Source organism: Augochlora pura, chromosome 2 (genome assembly GCF_028453695.1).
Source record: "Augochlora pura isolate Apur16 chromosome 2, APUR_v2.2.1, whole genome shotgun sequence".
Taxonomy (NCBI): Eukaryota; Metazoa; Arthropoda; class Insecta; order Hymenoptera; family Halictidae; genus Augochlora; species Augochlora pura.
In genome coordinates this window covers 22,046,015-22,066,373 of record NC_135773.1, presented here as the reverse complement: position 1 = coordinate 22,066,373, position 20,359 = coordinate 22,046,015, and the positions used below count along the sequence as shown (strand labels likewise).

Here is a 20,359-nt window from a genome sequence, read left to right as displayed (position 1 = left end):
TATAAAATTAGTATCAATTTGACTTTGTTTAACACAGACCAGTGGCCTCATTAACGCAAACGAAGGATCATGTACAGTGTCGAAATTTCCAAAAATTATTATACCAAATCTTATGAAAATTCAGTCGGTTCGCATCTATATTCGCCGGCGGCGCACGGCAATAACGTATCAACTGTTTTCATAATTAATAAAGAGCACGTACACAGGGCGAACAGGCATCGAGCCAGATGCGCGACGCCTGGACATCGCGGGGGTCATTAACCTTGCCTATAATTTCGCGAGCCGGTAGATATCCGCGAGGGGCGACGAGGAGTACGCGGGGCCGGTTACAAATTCCTGGTAAACCGATCGATACGAGAACCGCGGCCATAAAATTGCAAATAATGCGAGCAAACGGTCCTCCGCGCGGATGTGCAATTTCAACGGCGCCGATTGTAATTTTATGGGTGGTCCCCCCTTCCTCGTCGTATCAATGATGCCGTCCGTATTCCCCGCGAATATTCATGCCGCGTCCAGCACGGCGTACATTTTATTTACATATCAATAATGAATACAACTTTTCGCGTAATTCTGACGGGATTAATCGGGCACGCGGAACGCCGGAAACACACGGAAACGGATGAATGAGATTAAAAGGAAACGCTCGCGCGCGCGCGCGAGCGCGGCCATTTTATTAACCGACGCGTTACCACTAATAAAAAAAAAAAAAAAAAAAGAAAAGAAGACACCGGGGTGTATTTTTAATGCGAGCCGATACTTTCGAAACTAAAACTAGAACGCGTCGATTCTCTTTCATGCGTGCGTGTCTCTGTGCGCGCGGGCTCGCGGTTTTTTCACGCTTGGAGAATGACTTTTTTGAAAGTTTTTTTTTAAGATCACCGCCTTTGTCGCGCGACCAGAAACGGCGAATACCTCTCGTGTATCGATCCCGGCTTGGAAATAAAGTTATCGCGATTGGCGATCGAGCGAGTGCTGATAGGAAGAGGGGAGGGGATGGCGAATTAGCGATCAACGGTAATTCGAAATCGGAATCGTGGAACGAGATCGCGAGCGCGCAAATCACCGATTAATGCGGGAGGAAAGTAGCTTTTTCAGGCGTACAGGTGCGCTGATAATGGCCGCAGGTAGGTCAGCAACGAAGCGATAAAAGTTCTTCGAGAGGTTCCCTTGCCCCCATGCCCCCCCGCTCGCTCCCCTGCCTTTTCCTTTCAGCGACACAACAATGCCGTTGAAGCCCTCCTTTATGGCCGGTTACACTCTTCTTCGCCGCGAACTAGTAAATGACTTGGTCTGGCAACCAACTTACGCCTTACTATGTACCATGATTCGCTTGAAAAGTTGACGTCAAAGCGTTATGAGATGTCGACAAGCTCGTGTCTACCCGCGGCACGTACCGGGTGTCCCGCGATGAAATAGGTCGCCCAGTGGTACGGGACGGTCACTGATCAGACACGGCATTCGAATCGCTTTTGAAACCGGTCTGACGGCTTTGGAGAAATGATTTTTCATGATTTTTGTCTCCAATGAATTATTTAACTTTCGAATGATTTGATATATATATATTATAAAATTATTTAATTTAATTTGATATATATATTTTTTTAAATCTTTAGAAGCAGAAGTTAACTGTGGCTGGTTTTATATCTATAATGACAGTGTTTTATAAACTTAATTACTGTACTGGGCGATAATATATAGAATGGTTATATTATTCACTTAATTTGTTACTTATTATATACATTGTTTTCCGTATCGCATGTAATTAACGTTATTGTAGAATATAAAGTATTGAGGCAATAGATATAGGCCCAATGTGTTTAAATATTAATATATTAAAAAATTAATTTCAGCCTTTATACATTAATACTGAGAGACCAGAATTTTATTCGTACTTCAAAAAGAAGGCGAGGGTTAAATCAATCTTCTATTACAGCTACAAATATTTCTCACGAACGGATTTGAAAATGAATTAAATTAAATGATTAGAATGAAACGATTTAAGAATAAGAAATAAGTGCGAACGTATAGTTGATAAAATCTATTGACCATGACTCCCGGCTGCCGGTGTATCGATCGGGTATTGTTATCGAGCCGCCGATAACCGAGAGACATCCCGGGACACCGCGCGCCACGTGTAGGCGAAGCTTAACGTTGAAATATATGGTTCCAGGGGTGGACAAGGCGTACGATGCTTAGGGATGCTTGGTCGAACGACGGTGGGAAAGGCTGGTGCCGATGGTGGTCTAGGCTGGGCGGATTGCTGGCGATGGCGGCGGCCATTTCCTGTCTTGTTGCCCCGTTTCCGGGTGCCTCGGCCAATCCGGAAGCGAAGCGTCTCTACGACGACCTGCTGTCGAACTACAACCGCCTCATCCGCCCTGTTGGCAACAACAGCGATTGCCTTACTGTCAAAATGGGACTACGCCTCTCCCAGCTCATCGACGTTGTAAGTAAACCATGTATAACCTATCGTTCAACTCGACCCTACCCTTTACCACCGTTAGAAACTATGCGCTTAGTCGAAGGAACATCGTACTACGATTTTTAAGTCAAAAGAAATTTTTTCGTCTTTCTACCATTCTAGTACTGAATGATTTATTTTTACTGGGTATATTAGAAAAATAATTACTTTCTGATCATTTTTAAATACTCAATATTAAATATTTACTATTTTGTATTCAATTCAATATTATATATACTCTATTCAATATTAAATAGTCGCTATTCAATATTAAATATTAAATACTCAATATTAAATATTTACTATTTACTATTCAATTCAAAATTATATATTCTCTATTCAATATTAAATAGTCGCTATTCAATATTAAATATTCACAATTCACTATTCAATATTAAATACTCAATATTAAATATTTACTATTTACTATTCAATATTAAATATTCCCTAGTTAGTATATTCTCAATTCAATATTAAATACTCAATATTAAATATTCTCTATTCAATATGAAATATTCTCTATTCAACATTAAATACTCAATATTAAATATTCTCTATTCAATATTAAATAGTCACTATTCAATATTAAATATTCACAATTTACTATTCGATATTAAATACTCAATATTAAATATTTTCTATCTGGCATTAGAATGGCATTAGAACTCTTTCGGCTACAAAATATTCTAGTCAAACTCGATTTGTTCAATCATATTACAATAAAAATTAATTTCCAAAATTGGTTAGAAATTAGTGTCAGCCATATTAGGAAGACATGGCGCTCAATATGTTAACCCTTTGCACTCGAGTGGCGACTCTGACACACTACTAAAATTGTTCTATCACGTCCCAAGATAATTTTTATACAAACAAAATTTAGATTTCTATATAAAATTTATAGATAAAATTGTTAAATAGTGAAACTATTGGTACGAGTGACAAGAGTCAATTTCGTACGCATAAAAGTGCACAGCAGAATAAAAATACCACGTGTCAGAAATTTCCTTTTGAGATGCACAGTCAAAATAGCTTCGCTTGCAAAGGGTTAATTGATCCGAACGATTCGTGTTTCTACGCCGCAGTGTCTTGTCATCGCGTACGAACTTCGACGCGTTCGCTCGATCTTGTTTTTCTCATCTGTTGCTTCGCGGCGGCGTTATTAAAGTTTTCGCGGCGCGCAGTGCTCGTTCGACGATACACCGTCGGGCAGAGGCGGCTCTGGTCGATTTTAATTCGATTGCCACCGGCCAGCGAAGGCCGCGTAAAACGGCCGGTATGCAAGCAAACGATAAACAGAATATAATCGAATAATTTGGGCTGTTAGTAAATTTTAACACGGCCGAGTTTACAATACCTCAACACGGGCGATTAGATTTGGCCCACGATCGACCTCTGATATCGCGGCCGAACTTTTGCCATTGATTATTTGCCATTGTTCCTCGTCGCCGTTCAACCACTGCAACAATTAACAGGCGGATCCGTTTCTGGAAATGTTGACGATGAAAATTTAAGAAAATTTAGTTAACTAATTCGTTGGTTTCACTGGTTTGACAATTGGAGAGATTGCAGCTACGAGATAGTAAGACATTTTATATTGTTATTTTATTGTATTTAAGAAGTTGGTTAAGGGCTGACTGAGTACATTTTTCTTCGCCGTTGTTTATATTGTTCGCGTGAATATAGCGATAAGATTAGTGTCGCGAGAGTTTCAACAAATGTGTGAAACTATAAATCTATAAATCAGTCGTGGCAATCAATAATTATTATCTAAGGTATTATCGTATAATTTGTAAAATATCGGATACCTTTCGCGGTGAATAGAATAAATAAAATAGGGCTGACAAACCTCTCTTTTGTCTAACTACGCGAATGAATGGAGATGCGCTTCGTTTCGATGGCGAGTCGAAAGTTGCCGCGTTACGTGACGCTCCGAGGCGTTCGAGACAGCAACTAACATAGAGAGCGCGCGGGTCAAGGTGAGAAATTACAACCGTTTGTCCTTGGTACGTTTTGGAACTTACATAGCTAGATTTTGAAGAGGCATGGGCTGGTCATTACGACGCGTCGCGGCAAGACGTACCCGCTCGAGTGACCAACTCTCTAACAAGGAACGTTAACTGTCCCATCCCAATTTTGATGAAACTTTGCACGTGGCGGAGCCAAAAATAGAGGATACGTGTCGTTTCGCTAAATTCCAGTTGAAGGGGTGCAAGCGCGTGGAAAGTGGCAACGTTGTACTTTAGCATAGTGATCAGAAAACTACAAAATTATAAAATCTAGCGAAATAAAATTTTGTGCAAGATTAGAAAATCTAGCGAAATCAAATTTTGTACAAAATTAGAAAATCTAGCGAAATAAAATTTTGTACAAAATTACAAAGTCTGTCACTGGAGGAATTTTTAAATATTAAGTTAACGAATATTAAATCGTGAATCTTTTATTTTTACAAGCTTGAAGGCTTGTTTGCGGTATGGAAATGTTATCTTTTAATAACACGTGGCGGGATTCATTTTTTAATAGAATAAACGTTGCATCGTTCGCGGCAGAAAGAAACAAAGATCTAAATCATCGTACTAGCATTTTATAATTTGACAATCCACCATCCGCTTTATAATAAAAAGTGTTAATAAAAGTTATAATAAACGGCCCACTAAAAACGCTCAACGTCGCAGCGCTTATCGGCACCCAAAGGGTTAAGTACTTCATCAACTATTTCACCCAAACGGAAGGCGCTACGAGTCACCAATTTCCATCGCCATCGCTCATTTCCTATACTCCGCGCGACAGAAAACTGTACTCTTACAGCTCGCCGGCTTTTCCATTGTTCGCGACACGTTGATAACAACCGGTGCGACGATGCGTACGGGTTGATGGTCCGATCCGGCCGTCGGACTGGCCGCGGCGAGCCTGCCGGTCGAGCAGTCGATAACAAATTAATTATAGCTCGGCCGCGTAACACGTATTTAGTCTATAGGCGACGATGATCGAGGTAATTACAGGCGAAATTCGGAGCTGGGATATATAAGCATGTAACACGAATGTAATAACCAAGGAGACAATGCCGCGCGATGAGCGGGGGCGGTGGGTGGGGGTGGTGGTGTGCAACCGAGAGACACAATCGCGTAATTGTAGCACATTGATCCGTCGAGGAAGACGAGCCCGAGTGTATAGGCGGGCGTTCGGGGGCCCCGGCAAACCTCGCTGAGACACGATTGATTGCTTGCGATCAGATTATGGCAATTAATGGCTCGAGTGCTACAGATCGGCCCGCTTGTAAATTAGTTCCGGTTCCGGGGCCGGGGAACCTCCGGAATTCAACTTATCGCCGCAAGTACGTGGACGCGGAGGCACGGACTTCGGAGGCTCCGCATCCTCCGCCTTGCATAATCCATGGGAGGTGGGGGGTTCAGAGCGCGGCTCTACGCGCACGTGTCGGATATCGAAACGAATCTGCAGTTAGCCAGCCCCTGTGCCTGCCTACAGTCAGTCCCAGAAGTATTCGTGCCCTCGAGAATGTATCATTGCTTATTAGAGAAATTTGTTGAAATCCAGGAACGCGTGTAAGATTTTGCAATGAACTTTTTACTATGAACGAACACATGTATAAAGTTTATTTATACCAAATTACAACAAAATTGATTAACTGAAAACAAAAATATATTGATTTTACTCCTCGCAGTACGTAATAACAGTCCACAATATAAAACCTGCCACAGTTAACGTTTCTTTCTAAAGATTTAAGAAAATATTATATATATCAAATTAAATAATATATAAAATCGTTCAAAAGTTGAATAATTCATTGGAGACAAAAATCATGAAAAATCATTTCTCCAAAGCCGTCGCATCGGTTTCAAAGCCAGTTCGAATGCAGCGTCTGAACAGTGACCGTCCTATACCACTGGCGACCCAAAGTCAGTCCCATAAGCATTCGTACCCTTGTTGCTTATTAGACAAATCTGTTGAAATCAAGAGACGCGTGTAAGATTTCGCAATGAACTTTTTACTATGAATGAAGATTATTTGTACCAAATCATAACGAAATTGATTAACTAATAACAAAAATATATTGATTTTAAATCGCATATCAGAGTAGCTTTTACTCTCTCACTTTATATTAATTTTCTAGTATTTATCTAGTAGTAGTATCTTATAAGCAACGAGGGTACGAATACTTGTGGGACTGACTGTACCCTACCTACCACCTGCTTGCCCACCTTCCTGCCTTCCTTCCGCTCGTCCCTCCTATTCGGCTAGGTGAGCCGAGGATGCCGGAAGAAATATTCCAGGCAGCTGCCGGCTTCGCGGCGCACCGAATTCGGCTCGAATATTTCTTGCACGCTCGGCCTCGGATCGAGAGTGCTCCCCCTCCACCCCTCCCCCTTCCCCCCGGGTCAATTACTCGATACTATGGATTTAGCAGGTTACCGTATATCAGCGAGTCGCCGATTTATGGGGCGGGCCCGCTACCATTTTAAAGTGGCCGAGCCGTCGAGCTTTCCTCCAGCGGCTGCGTCAGATCGAGAGGAAAAATGTAGCACGCTATCTTTGACTATCTGCGATTCGATATTCGTCTCCCAGGAGGAATAATAAGGCAATAGGAGGAATAATAATATATATGGTATTTCTTGTGATGGGGGTGCGGATGTAAGGGGCTAATTGTTTCGTGAGTTTTGATCGATTGTCGTCTTATAGGGTGCACGACGATTTTAAGTGTTGCACTGTTCGCGTGAATTTTACTAGGTTGGAAACTATGAAACGGGCGTTTTTGTATTTTGTTAAGTAGGCAACGTGAATAGTAGTGGTTTTAAAGATACTAGTCTGTGGAAAATACAAGTTGTCTGACTTATCGTTGAGTATTAGGTTGGAAACTCTGAAATGGGCGCCGCAGCTGTTCACAGACTATACAAAAACGCCCGTTTCATAGTTTCCAAGCTAATATACTGGAGAAACACGACTTCTAACCAATTTATTAGATTGAAATCTATGAAACGGGCGTTTTTGTATTTTGTTAAGTATGCATCGTGCATAGTAGTGGTTATAAAGATACTAGTCTATGGAAAATACAAGTTGTCTGACTTATCGTTGAGTATCAAGTTGGAAACTATGAAACGGGCGTTTTTGTTTAGCCTGTGTACAGCTGCGGCGCCCGTTTCATAGTTTCCAAGCTAATATACTGGAAAAACACGACTTCTAACCAATTTATTATATTGGAAACTATGAAACGGGCGTTTTTGTTTAGTCTGTGTTCGGCTGCGACGCCCGTTTCATAGTTTCCAACCTAATAGAATGAAGTCTGTTCGCGTCAATTTTAGAACGAAGTCATACTTGTTCACGTTGACGTTTTAGAATCAAATCATACTCTTAGCGCCAATTTTAAAATGAAATCATACTGTTCGTATCAATTTTAGAATATCATACTGTTCCCGTCAATTTTATAACAAAATCATACTGTTAGCGTCGATGTTTGAGAAAGAAGTATTGTTCGCGTCGACGTTTTAAGATGAAGTACTGTTCGCGTTGATGTTTTAGAACGAAGTATGGTTCGCGTCGACGTTTCAGAACGAAGTGTCAGACCTCCAATCGTCGTTGGCTGGCAAGTTGCATTTGACATTAGCACGACGACGTAGAAGGTGATTAAATAATGCAGAAAGTGATTAAATAACTGCTTTTAACTGCTGGAGATTGTTGTTCCCGTCATCCTCCTTTATAGGAAGATTTTCCTAAGCAATAAATAAAGCATTATATTCCTAAGCATTACAGTTAAAATATAATGAAATGAAAATATACTTGTACAAGTATAAAGTATGACATTAAAATATACTTATATAAAATTCTGTTATTATATCCGTGTTATATATAAACGCCGGACACATACAGCACTCGTCTACACCGGACATCTGCATGAATACCGTGTATATTCAGCCCACCTACCGAAAGGGTTAAGACCGTCGTAAAGCTCAACGCAGCCGACACACTCTGCCGACGGGTTAACCACGAGGGCGTGTTTTACAATCGGCTGATCCGTGATTTTTGAGCCGACGGTGGGACAACAGTTCCGTTCGATTCTCTTCTCGGCTTTGAAAGAGGAGGCTGGACGACAGAGGCTCAGTTTTTCAAACCGTAACTCAAAAACACGGCCACGGGCGCGGAGAGCTCTCTCGCACAAGTTCGTGGACCGCAATCCGGCCGACATTCGACGCGCAACTTTGAATCGATCCTCCCCGTCGCGCGTCGCGCGTCGCGGACGCTTGCTTTTCAACGTGTTTTCAGCGGGTCGTCCGGAACCGGGCGTCCGGTCGCGCGGGCCCGACACAGCCAACGCCCACTTTTCACGGCCGCCGAAAGCTTTGGAATCCGATCGATAATCGCCGGCTAATCGGGCGATTGTTTGCCGCGCGTTAGCGATTGTCGGCGCTTTTACGGGCGGGAGACCCGCGGCTCGTTCTCTTTTCTTTTTGTGGAAGGGTGCGAGGAAGGGTGCGAGGGATGTTGCGAGGGAGAGTGCAAGGGATGGTCGCCGTGTCTGCTCGCAAGACCCTCTCGAGTCTCCTTCCGAGCCGAGTGTGCCATCGACTCGATCGCGGGAGACGAATTGGTGCGCGCCAGCTGGACCAAATCGAATCTCGCGACGCTCCACCATAGCGGAAACGGCGAAGAGAATCGAAAGAGGTTCAGACAACGAGCCGAAGCCGGGGGTTAATGGATGCGGCAAGTGGCGTCTCTGGTCACGAAGCGCGGTCCTTCTTTTTCTCAAAACTTTGGCCAGGAAAATAAGCTATTTTCGTCTTCTATTTTTCGGATCGATGAATTTGAATTGTCGAAATACAAAATTCGAACACGCAAATCCACTGACGAAATAACATTGTTTTCGAGCTAATTTTTCGAATATTAATCATTTCCCGACTCTTTGTTAATTAGAGTATTAACTCGCGCATTCAACATTCAACTAAAAATAAAATTGTACGTTAAAAATTCACTGAAAAATTGATTATATAATTAGGATATTAAATGAATCAGCATTGATTCACTCTCCATCGCACGAGTCGACAACCAGAGATACCAACGCATAGACGGTTAAACATCCGACTATCCTAACATCCTTTAAAAACGCGGGACGATTAACGCGTTCCGTGCCAAGCCATTTTTGCCTGACTTGTCGTTCAGGCCATTTGATATTTTGACTAAAGATTGATATATTAAATGTAATTACTAATTATTTTATATATAACACATAAATAAACTAATGTGTTTTGTTCGACACTGAATTTTGTATAATGCATCATTTTTTTGGTTTTTTGGTTGAAACATATTTTATAGAATTACATTTGTCATAAAATATATGTCTTCAGCGCATCAAATAAACATGACTGCGTGCACCACCGGTGGTACACGTGGCCCGAAGATCAAGTTTAACGCGTACCGCCGATGGTACACATGGCGCGGAACCTGTTAATGAAACGTGGCATCGCGGTGATCCGTCGAACGAGGTTGAAAAGCGAGGCGTTCGAAAAGAACGAAGCCGCGGACGGTGGCCCGCGCGATCAAACACGTCGATCGGTTCGCTTTTTGATCAGCCATTCGTCTTCGAGTGGGGATCGCGAGTCACGGGGAATTGCCGTTTAAAGGGTCGGCCCTCGAAAAATCGCGCGACGGAACGCGGCGCTCGCGCAGCCGGTTGACGGGCGCAGGATATCCAATTAAACCGCCTTTGACCGCGCAATTGCCCGTCACAATCAGACGGTTGCCGGGGCTGTTTAAAACGAAGGGAGCGCGAGAGAAGAATCGAACCGTTGCGAAATGTTCCCCCTCCGGAATTCCGGTCAGACATCGCGGCAGAGAGCGGCTTAATTAGGAGAAACGAAGGGATCTCTCTTCGTTTCGCTTCCTCCCTTCCCTTCCCTTCCCCCCCCCCCCCGTGCCTTTCCACCCCGTTCCTTTCCCCCCCGCTCAGCCCTAACGAGGCGAGAGTTCGCTTCCTCCTTGCGCGCTCTGTGCGGCGCTGCTCCTCTCGATTCCACCTGTCTGGGAATGCTCGGTTTAATTGGACCACTCAATAACGGACGCCAATCGCTGGAATTAGCCGACCTCCGCGCGCGCACACTCGTATCGATACTTTTCCCTGCTCTCGCGAACCTCCGCCGGCATATTTCTAATTTCCTGGGCATGAAGTGGCACTGTCGGCGCACTTTCGTTGATACTCCCTTCGTCACGGTCGCTTTGCCGTATCCTCGCCGCCCGGTAATTACCGTCGATTTGAACGACGCGTCGTCTTTCTCTATCGTCGCGTCCTCCTCTATCGTCGCGTCTTCCTCTATCGTCGCGTCCTCGCGAGATGCGAACCGAAAAGATGACGCGTCGAACATTGTCGCAACTGGAAAACCATTAAGATGCTCTCCTTTTTTATACGTTTTAGACGCGTTCCTTTGGCACAAGTTTAACAATTTTTCTAAAATCAAACATTGTTGCTATAAAAATGATTTTAACCCGTTCGCTGCCAAGCCGAAATTATACGAAGCCATTCCCATTGCCATTTATATTTTGAGTGCTATTGTTTACCAAAACCCTGTTATTTCTTGGTAAGAGCACATATATTATCATACAAAATCATTTAGAAGCAGAAAACCAAAGACGAGTATACTCGTCGTTGCCAATGGGGGAAGGGGGGATATTTATGTTTGTGGCCACGAAAAATTTGCTAATTCAAAAGCCTGCAATGTTATAATATATTTAAAGTAGGACGAGTATACTCGTCCTGGCAATACGTGACAGCGAATGGGTTAAAAGGGGTGAAAAGGGTCAAAAATCAACCCCAAAAGATTACTCGGGAAACTGAATTTCCAAAAGCTACTTCCAAGAGTGAAAAGTTATTCTAACGGTGGTCACACGGTGGATGCGTCAAAACCAAAAAAAAGGGTTTAATAAATCCATTAAAGAACATCGAATACGAAATTGTGCGCGAAACGAACGGATCGCCGGGACTCTCGTTGAGATTTCCGAGTCGCTCGGGCTAATCGATTTTCTCGACAGCGAGGCATCCGGTGCCCCGCGACCCTCTTAATATTTCGTTCGGTAAATCGAACGGCGAAATTACACTTTCCGCGATTGGATTAAATCGATCGGGTTAAGCCGCGGCGCTGCATTTTCCATTGCGGGCTCGCGCCGCACCGAGGGACGATTATACGCGCGCGGGAACAACGTATCGCAAATATGCGGCGTTTCGCTCCGCGGAACGGTGTCGGTTTTAAAATACACTCCGTCTTGTTAATTAACTGACGCTTATGCCGCGCGGCGCAACGTCAATTAAAAGATCGAGTATTTCACCGGGAGGAAAGAAGCCCGACTACCCCCACCCTCCGCCCAGTTCTTGCCCAGTTTCTGTTTCAATCACTGTCAATTAGCTTCGAGTTACCGTCCGACCGAAGCCGTCGTCGTCGTCGTCGTCGTCAAGACACACACAGTTGGTCATCTTCGGAAACGGGCTAGCGTTACAGGCGATCGCGTTGCATCGTCGTTATCAGTTGCGGCACGATAACGAAGTCGGTGCTTTCGCTCATTAGGACCCGGGCGAAGAAACTTCGACGCTTAACGATTTCATAATGCCGGAGCGTCGACGGTGTCGCAACGGTAATCCGACACAGTGTCACTTTGTAGACGAAATTAAAAAGGACGTGTCGGCTTTGTCGACGGAATGCAATTAATTCAGCCAATTTTGCGTACATCTTTTATAAAGACGGACATAATTTAGATTTTCTTGTAAACGCAGCGGAGAAAACTCTGTTAAAATAATTCCATGATCGCTGTGCAGAACTTTGAATTTTGCTTTAAATGTTATTAAATTGTTTTTAGAACACCTTATGTTATTTTTAATTCGGGAGCTTCAAAGGCTTGTCGATTTATTGCAAACGCAATTGGTTTTAATATATCGAAGAATTTATAAAAAGTGATATAGTTAAAACCTTCCGCAAATGGAAAATTAATTCACCGTCGTCATTTTTATATATTAATAACTATGAACATATATATGATAATCGAGTGTGGCATGTTTCAATGCGCAGTATACACTTACTATAGCATACACTATACACCAGTTATGTACTTCCACATGGCAGGAACCTCGACTGCGATACCTGTAGATCGCAAAGGGTTAATTCTACTGTACCTTTTTCTTCTTTACACGTTTAAATTAAATACTAAATTTATAGTTACATATGGTGTTTCATTAATAAACCATATTAACCCCTTACGGTACTTTGACGAGTCTGACTCGTGATTACGATTTCCAACAATAACCTGTTAAGTACGAATCTCATTTCGTCCTTTCAAGTCGAAATCAAATTCTGTCTTTTCGCCGCTAATATTTAAACGCTGAGGTAATTTTAAGCACACTATAAATATTAATTTTATTTCTCCTCTAAGAAATGATTCCAAGCGAAAATTATTTAATCATTGCGACTGCGAAGATAAATGTACTGCAAGGGGTTAAAAGAAACCGCTGAAATTAAATGACAGCACAAATTACAACATCCACGAAACATTGAAATATCAGCTAATTTAAACAACCCTCGTATAATCGTAAAATATCGGAGCATCGCGGCCGCATATCTCACGGCGCATCCCGTCGATCCGTTTCAGCCGGGCAGCCGTAAAATGATGGGATTCGTTTTCACCGTTCCGTACGCGCCTTGCCGAACCGATTCCGATATATATATACATATATCCCCCTTCAGGATTCACCGCGATCCCGTTCGGGTTCGATTCGATTCGGTGAACGGCAAGAGCGGATCTGCCGCCGCTTAAGACCGGTCGGAAACATCCATCGAAGTTACGGCAAAGTTCCCCAAAATACTGTATGGAAAACCGTATCATTCCCCGGCCCGTGCCCCCCCCCCCCCCCCCGTAGTTTCAAAGTCAATTTCAAGTTTGACGGGCACGTTAAAGGTAGCGCGAAATTTCCATAAAATAGAAGCGCCCCCGGTGTAGAGCGGAACGGGAGGGGGGGGGGGACGGGGGTCGGTCCTCGAATCCCGCCCCTCCTTATCTGGTAATGCGGACTGGAATAATTGTCATCGGAGCGGCCCGAAGTCGATCGCCGCCGATCGGCTGCTCGCAGCTGCACACGCGCGCGTTTGCGGCTCCATTCACGAAATTAATAGCCGCGGCTACAACGCTCGATTGTCCTGCTTTGCGCGGGCAAATTATTACTTTCTGCCGGTTCCTAGTGCACCGTCCACCGACTAATTATGTTCCCGCTTGACCACCACCACCATCCCCGCAGGCTGTTCGCCCCGCGGCGATCGCGATAGTTTGCTTCGCAGTGGTGTACGCGCGGTTCCGGCAAAGGGTGCGTTATTATTTCGGTGTCGTACGGGGAGACGTCGTGTACAGGGCGCGTCGAACACACCGGTCTCGCGACGCGGACTTTTATTTTTCTCTGAATTAAATTCGATGGAATCTAATTGAAATTGTTGTCTATAATGCGAGATAGAAGCGAAAACTATCGCCGATAATAATATTAATGTTATATTAAATTAATATTAATGTTAAATAAATATTAAATTGATGTTAATATTAAATACATATTAAATTAATATTAATATTAAATACATATTAAATTGATGTCAATATTAAATACATATTAAATTAATATTAATATCATATACATATTAGATTAATATTGAAATTAAATACATATTAGATTAATATTAAATACGTACAGAATAAATTATTAATTTCTCTGAATATTGTTACATTGGAATCTAAAGATTTCTTTCACAGTTTTAATTCTGTTTTTGTAATAGTTGTCCAGTGCCAACCAAACTGTACCTGCTAAATATTAATAATTAGAACAATTTGAATAGTTAATTATTTTATATATAAGAATATTTTGAGTTTTCATTCAAATACTTAATCTCTTATAATATCCTTACAACCTAATTCGGTTATATTAATTTCTCACAAAAACTAATAAATGTAAAAATTCATTGTTAAGGTTAAAATCGTGTCGCCTGAATTTTGCCTTGACAATACCTGTATGAAAACAGAGAGAGAGAGGGAGAGAGCAGGCAGAGTGTGGACGGATATTGATGGATTATTTACATGAATGAATACTAAATCGTATCGATTTATTCGACGCTCTCATGTTTGGGATTATAACCTTAAACATCGAATAACGATTAGCATCGAGAACATTATGCACGCTAAAACCGCGGTCGAATCGCAACATAAACAAAAGTACTCCGGATAAACGGGTATCGAATCTCTAGCACTGTTTCATCAACCGCGACCTACCTCGACGCAGTTTCGACAAATTCAATTTATCGTATCGAACAATTTAGTTGTTCAGAATTTTAGAATTATCTATTTCGTGCCAAGGGGGCGTGGCAAAATAAATTACGCGATTTATAAAGTATATCGTTCATTTCAACGTTGATGGTACAATCGAGATCCAATTTTTACAATCCAATTTTTTACTTGAAAAAATAATTCGAAATAGTGAGGATTATTACATTATATATTATTATAAGGACATAGTAATAGTAATTACTGTACACAGTAATTTTTCATTTGCAATGTTTTGTGATAGCTACAAATTTATAATAGATTCAAATGGAATTAAGATACGTAATTTACTTACCAAGTTACTTTATTAATTAAAAATAGTTAAAAATGCTGAATAATCAATATCAATATTCACAACAACGAAGAATCAACTAAAAGAATTCTATTTCTAATTCTCGATTTGAATTTTCCTATATAATTTATATTCTTATATTTATAATCATAATAAATTAAGAAAAAACATTTTATCCCTTTATTTTGTACATCATAAACTTTTAAAAAGTATAACTGATTTTTATATACTAAATCCTTGTCATCGGTAATAACATAGCCTTAATAATTGTTTAAACGCAAGCTTTGTTACCATAGAGATTATTTTACAACGCGATGGTGCCTCGAGTGCAAAGGTTTAAAATACGAAAGAGAAGATCTCGCTTGTTCTCAGCTCGCCTAATTAAAATCGACCTTTCGTGTAGAGAAAACTTTTTCGTTACGGAAGTGAGGTTGTCGGACTTTCGACCGAAATTACAGGAGCAGACGACAAGGCGTTCTCGGTTGATCGAGGTGTGTGTTAATGCCGAAGGCTTGTCATCTTAATAGATCTCCGTTTTAATAGCTAGCCCGGCTCTCCGTGCTGAAATTGACGTGGCATCTGTCAGGAGAACCATCCCAGCTTAGAATCCATTCGACCCTTGTCATTCTGTTTTATCGCGTGCCCGGTTCCCGCGCAACTTCTCCGATAGTTACCACCTTGTAAGGCAGAAGTCTTGCTCGCTGTTGGAATCCCGGGTGAAGAATTACATTATTTATTATGGCGATAATAACTTCATTTTAAGCGAAATATTCCTATACTCGAAATCAACAATAATTAAAGGGGAAGACTTCTAAGATTACAAGGTACTAGGTTCGTTCTGATCTGAGTCGCTATGGGGTTTTTCGCGACCTTGTAATATAATATTATTTATTTATAGTATAATATAATTTATAGTATAAACAGCTTCAGGAACTCGTTTCTCGGAGTATCAATAATTTTGGTACGCTCTGTATAATCGAGCGATCGAAGCGCTGCCGTGATTCAAGGAAGTAGAATATGTCAACCAATGATCAGACAAATGAAATCGGTAAGTGACGAAGAAAATTAAGGTAGTTCTCAACAGTATAGTTCTCTGAAGGAAAGGCGTAAATAGTACGAGGCTAAATATATCAGTTTTTTCGCCACTACATTCCGGCCCTCCATTTAATATATTATATATAATACAGTTATATATAATATAATATATTTAATATATAATACAGTCCATGCACATATATATAATATAATATATTTAATATATAATACAGTCCATGCATATGACGTCACAATTCGTCGCTCTTACTGACGACACCATCAAAATATCTTATAAAGGAGGACTGGTCATGTGCGGCGGCAATTTTCAGCGCGGCGGACAGAGCGCTCATATTGAAAGGGTTAATCGCAGGGTTAATCGTCACGGGCAAAAGTTGCACCTAATTTCCGTAGCGTTCGTCGAGCATTGCGACTTCCGTTACTGACGACGCCGTGACGGCCCAACGCTGCTTTATTCGTTCGTTAGTCTTTTCGCGCGTTTCGGTAGCGAGCGGGTCGTTACAAGTAACGGGGCTCGAATAGGGCGAGCAACCCTTGAGCTCTCTCTCTCTCTCTCTCTCTCTCTCTTCGATTCCATCGGCTTTGTCATCGAGGCCCGTAGCAGCAGCGTTGCTTCTCTTTATGAGCGTCATTCGATCTCGCGTTTCCTTCCACGCGACCCAGGCCTCCTCCCTCCGCCACTTCCCTCCGCCGCCCGCGACGCTGTACCCTTTCATCCAGCCAGTGTGCCGGTGACCCACAAATCGGAATTATTATCGGTGTCTAAGGAACATCGGCGGAATGAGACTGTTTACCGTGGCTTCTCCTTCGGCGATACCATTCTGGGACGAGAGACGCGCGCGAACTGTAAATCTGATTATTGCTCCCACCGAAATGACGAACTTGCAGTTTGGCGAAGTGGAAGACGATTCGAAGAAGCGAAGGAGTAGTCGGAAGTAGTCACCGTTTTCAAGGATTAGTCGCTTTCCTTTGCTGGTTGGTAGATACGCTTTATTTCGATTTATTATTATAAAGATAGTTTTCTTAACCCCTTAAATAAGGCAAGGGGTTAACCCTTTGCACTCTAGTGGTGACTCTGAGGCACCACTAAAATTATTCCATTACGTTGCAAGATAATTTTTGTAACAATAAGGTTTCGATATAAAAAATTTCCAAGTAGTAAAACTGTTGGTAGAAGTCACGAGAATAAATTTTGAATTAAATTGATTTTGTTAAATAGAATGGAAATACCACGAACCAGAAAAATTATTTCCGATTTACAGTTAAAATGGCTCCGAGTGCAAGGGGTTAAACACTCCACCGAACGTCGTCTTGGGTGGAACGAAAAAGCCCGCGTAGTCGAGGCGGAGCGCATTAGAGCGCACTAAAGATAAGAGACCTCGAGAGAGAGCACGCGTATCGCGGGCAATGAGCGCGCGCGCTGGTCGGTTCATCTGCGTGTATCGGAATCCATTCCGGGCGCAGGATATCGATTCCGTCGTAAAAGTTGCGAAGTCACGTATCTTCGCGCCGACAGAGACGTCCCGTCGTCGCAGTTCTCCCCGCGCACACACACAGCCTCGGCGCACACCATTCGTCGAGCCATCGTTCCGCGCGTAAATTCCGCTCGATCTTTCGCCGCGTTATCGCGAACACCGCTTCGCGGAAAGCAGCTGCACGCGCGTTCCTCGAGAACGCCTCGTGAAAATTCCTCCGGCCGCCGATCGCCGTTTCTTCGCCGACACGTTATCTATTTGCCGTTTTACTACTCGCCTGCACGATGCTCTCTCATTCTCTCTCTCTCTCTCTCTCTCTCTCTCTATCGTATCGCGCGCTCTCTCTCTCTCTCTCTCTCTCTCGCTTTCTCGTCTCTCTCTCTCATCTTGGTCTCGCGGTATCGAGTCGAGCACGTGTCGAAGACTTCAACAGTTCCGTCGCCCATGATTCATCGCGCGCACAGGTTCGCAAGAGTTACGTCGTTATCAATAATTCGCCTAACTTGCCGGATGAATTCTGTATTCGCGCGAGCACGTTCACCGAGGATGTTCGATTTTCATAAGCGTGGAACGCGTTCTTTTTGCCGACGCGTTTACTGAATTTTATCTATAGCGGCTACGATGAATTCTATTAGGACACGCTATTGTTTGCACTGATTGAAAGGAAATGTTTTGTTATATTGAATTATTATGAATATATATTAAATTCCCGGGGGTACCTGGTTAATTAGTGTTAATGTGGATCTACGTGATGATGATCATTTCAATTATTATTTATATTAATTAATATACATATTTTATTATTATTTAATTAGGGTACGTGTATTATTATTATTATTTTATTAGTGTACGCTTTTGAAGGGGTGAATTTTATGTTAGCACACCTCTAAGAAAAAGTATGCGATGGAATAAATTTATTGGAATTTATGCGGCGTGTGAAACTTGTTTAAAGTGAAAATATTAAATATAAATTTGGTTTAATTAACCGTGGAATTGGTTTAATTAATCCCATACCTTGTTATGAAATTTAAATAATGCTAGAGTTTCATAATTTCTAAAAGCTTTTCGAATATGCTTTTTGAACCTCAATAGCATTTTTCACTTTAAATAAACATTGTTAATAAATCATTCTTTCTCTAGAACTGACTGCCTTTAGTATAACAAAAACATAGCATTTTTGTAAAGTAAACCAAATTATTATTATTACACAAATTAATGTACAAAGAATAGCTCGAGCTTTAATGAATCATCGAGCCTCCTTAATGAATCATCGAGTCTCCTTAATAAATCATCGAGTTCATTTTTCGATAATATATATATCTGTAAAAAACTATCTTCTGGTCCACTGTCTTCTTCTATGACACTCGCTGTATGTAATTTCTTTTTGTGTTACGAAATTATTACCGACGCGAGGTAAAGCTCGCGCGAGTCTGGTCGTGAAATAAATCGTAAGGCAAGGGGTTAAGGGTGCCATAGATCAGACCCTCCCTGCGAGCTACGTTGCACAGAGAACAGCTCGCACTGTAGTTGGCCAGCACTTTTCTTCGAAGTGATAGGGTACGGTGAAAAACGAAACATGAGATAATGGTCTTTTGTAAGTAACATCTGGCTACATGCACCGTTCTTAGGATATTGTATTTTTGGAATGCATATTGTTTGTATCATATGAATTATTACTATTATTATTATTATCATTGTTAGGATACATGTTATTCATATCGTATAAATTATTATTACTGTTATTATCATTATTAGGATACATGTTATTTACATCGTATGAATTATTATTGTTATTATCAATATTACTATTTATATCACATGAAAAAGTGCCAAGAATTATTTCGAAAAATAGCAAAATATTTCTGACACGAAAATGAATTTCTAAATAGCACTTATGAACTGCTACGATGATAAATAGCTTGCTTACGCTATTATATATTATTATACATTAGATAAACGAAAAGTCTAAGAAACTCCTAGACATCAACGCGAGCTCTCTCCATTCACATCATCCGTCGATCTCTCGTCATTCGTTTCTCGTCATCGGTCTCCGTCTCCGGTCTCCGCCTCCGTCGATTCCCAGCGATCGTCTCCGAGCGATTCCATCTAAACGAAAATTCGTCCGGATACAAATAAAGCCGCGGCGGCTCGCCGTCCGCATATACGCGGTTAATCGCTCTGCTCGATGGAATCAGTGGATGCTCGAAGGTAGGGAGGGGGAGAGGGTTGGATACAAGAGTTGCGGCGGGGTAGTTACGGCAATTGGATTCCGACCCAGCCGTGGCTGCCGGCCTGTGAAAACTACAGGAAACTTAATTACCCGAAGTGGCCGGTAACAAGGGAGAAAGCGATTACTCGCCGCACGTCGAATCCCGTCGATCTGGCCGGGTACCATCATCAATTTGCGACCAGCTGCATGGAAACGGTCGCTCGCGCGCCTACCTTCTACACTTCGTCGCGCGCCGCGTCCCCGTCGCCCGCAATCCCGGACGCGTTTCAATTCGACTCGACTCGACTCGATTAGACTCCGGGAGTCGAGTGCGGCGAGCGCATCGCCGAAAACAGATATCGATCGCCGCCAAGCATTGTTGCTGCGACGTCCCACCCCGCCGGTTTTGTTTCTACGAATTCGATACGAGCCGATGCGTCGCTTTCGACGAGCCCCGTCGCCGATTCGTTCGAAGAGAGCCTCAACAGGAAATTACGGATGCTCTAAAGGCACGTAGATAACGGCTG

The 20,359-nt window shown here is 42.3% G+C and overlaps 1 protein-coding gene across 8 annotated transcripts in view; it reads left to right on the top strand.

Moving 5' to 3' along the window:
* The first annotated feature begins 2,188 nt into the window (after positions 1-2,188).
* Positions 2,189-20,359, top strand: part of Nachralpha1 (nicotinic acetylcholine receptor alpha1) — a 111,004-nt gene continuing 92,833 nt past the window's right edge. For 6 of the 8 annotated variants that reach the window (XM_078188172.1, XM_078188166.1, XM_078188161.1 and 3 more), the window contains exon 1: positions 2,264-2,446. In XM_078188172.1, the coding sequence (XP_078044298.1) occupies positions 2,267-2,446 (180 nt within the window). In that variant the 5' untranslated portion in view covers positions 2,264-2,266. Of the gene's footprint in view, positions 2,447-20,359 lie in introns of all 8 variants that reach the window. The other 2 variants (XM_078188151.1, XM_078188141.1) reach the window with 1 other exon arrangement.